The sequence below is a fragment of the Microtus ochrogaster genome, unplaced genomic scaffold, assembly GCF_000317375.1.
Source record: "Microtus ochrogaster isolate Prairie Vole_2 unplaced genomic scaffold, MicOch1.0 UNK35, whole genome shotgun sequence".
NCBI classification, from domain to species: Eukaryota; Metazoa; Chordata; class Mammalia; order Rodentia; family Cricetidae; genus Microtus; species Microtus ochrogaster.
In genome coordinates, this window is record NW_004949133.1 from 3209782 (window position 1) to 3210933 (window position 1152).

General features: G+C 55.5%; 1 protein-coding gene across 1 annotated transcript; it reads left to right on the forward strand.

Moving 5' to 3' along the window:
• Positions 1–530: 530 nt before the first annotated feature.
• Positions 531–932, forward strand: Nhlh1 (nescient helix-loop-helix 1). Its single transcript, XM_005368583.1, has one exon. It carries the CDS (start codon positions 531–533, stop codon positions 930–932), a length of 402 nt encoding a protein of 133 aa, XP_005368640.1.
• Positions 933–1152: the final 220 nt, after the last annotated feature.

Below are 1152 nucleotides of genomic sequence, written 5' to 3' on the forward strand. Positions count from 1 at the left end.
CACTGTGGTAATTGTTCTTAGTGTGCTACAGTTACCTTTGGTGTACATTTTTTTCTTTCTGCTTATGCTTCTGTTCTTATAGTCAGGAAAAATGAAGGCCAAGTCCAATGTCTCGAAAGGTTTCCCCTCTGTTTTCTTCTAGGAAGTCAGCGGTTCTAGGTCTTCATTTCTCTTGTTCAGTGTTACGGTGCCTGCTGTGTCTTTCCCAGAACTTTCTCTTTCCTCTGTTTTTCCTCTCTTTTCTGCCTGCTGGTCTCTCTAACCTTGGACAGCCCTGACTCCAAGTTTCCAACTCTTCTCCCAGCTCTGAGCCGCTCACACACTCAGCAGTCAATTCTTAATTCTTCTTCTGTTTCAGGCTCCAGGCTGGAATCCTGACCATGGAACCTTGAAGCGACTCTGCTTTCGTGAGCTAAGTGGTGGACCCCAGCACTTCAGATCCTTACTGCCTCTCCCACAGCCCGTTTTCAAGCTCCGAGAGGGACGGGTAGGGAGGTGATCCGGCTTTCACTAGGCTGGGGGTTTCCATCATGATGCTCAACTCTGACACCATGGAGCTGGACCTACCTCCCACCCACTCGGAGACCGAGTCGGGCTTTAGCGACTGTGGGGGCGGGCCGGGCCCGGATGGTGCCGGGTCGGGGGATCCCGGAGTGGGCCAGGTCCGGAGCGCAGAGCTCGGAGAGGCTGGCCGCAAAGACCTGCAGCACCTGAGCCGGGAGGAGCGCCGACGCCGGCGCCGAGCCACGGCCAAGTACCGCACAGCACATGCCACGCGAGAACGCATCCGCGTGGAAGCCTTCAACCTGGCCTTCGCCGAGCTGCGCAAACTGCTGCCCACTCTGCCCCCAGACAAGAAGCTTTCCAAGATTGAGATCCTGCGTCTGGCCATCTGCTACATCTCCTACCTGAATCACGTGCTGGATGTCTGAACTCAGCCCGCCTCCCACCCTGGATTCTCCCCTCCTCCTGGGGCCTCTTCTGAGATCCCTGCCACCATACATTACTTATGGCTGTCTTCTTCCCATCCCAGAGGACCGGGCTCACACCGCTGGTCCTGAAGGCCGGTTTCTTTTCATTGACCTAGGCTTGTGAGGGATGCATGCTCTCACGGGTTTTTTCAGAGAGTTCTTAAGGCCTAGCTGATCAGAG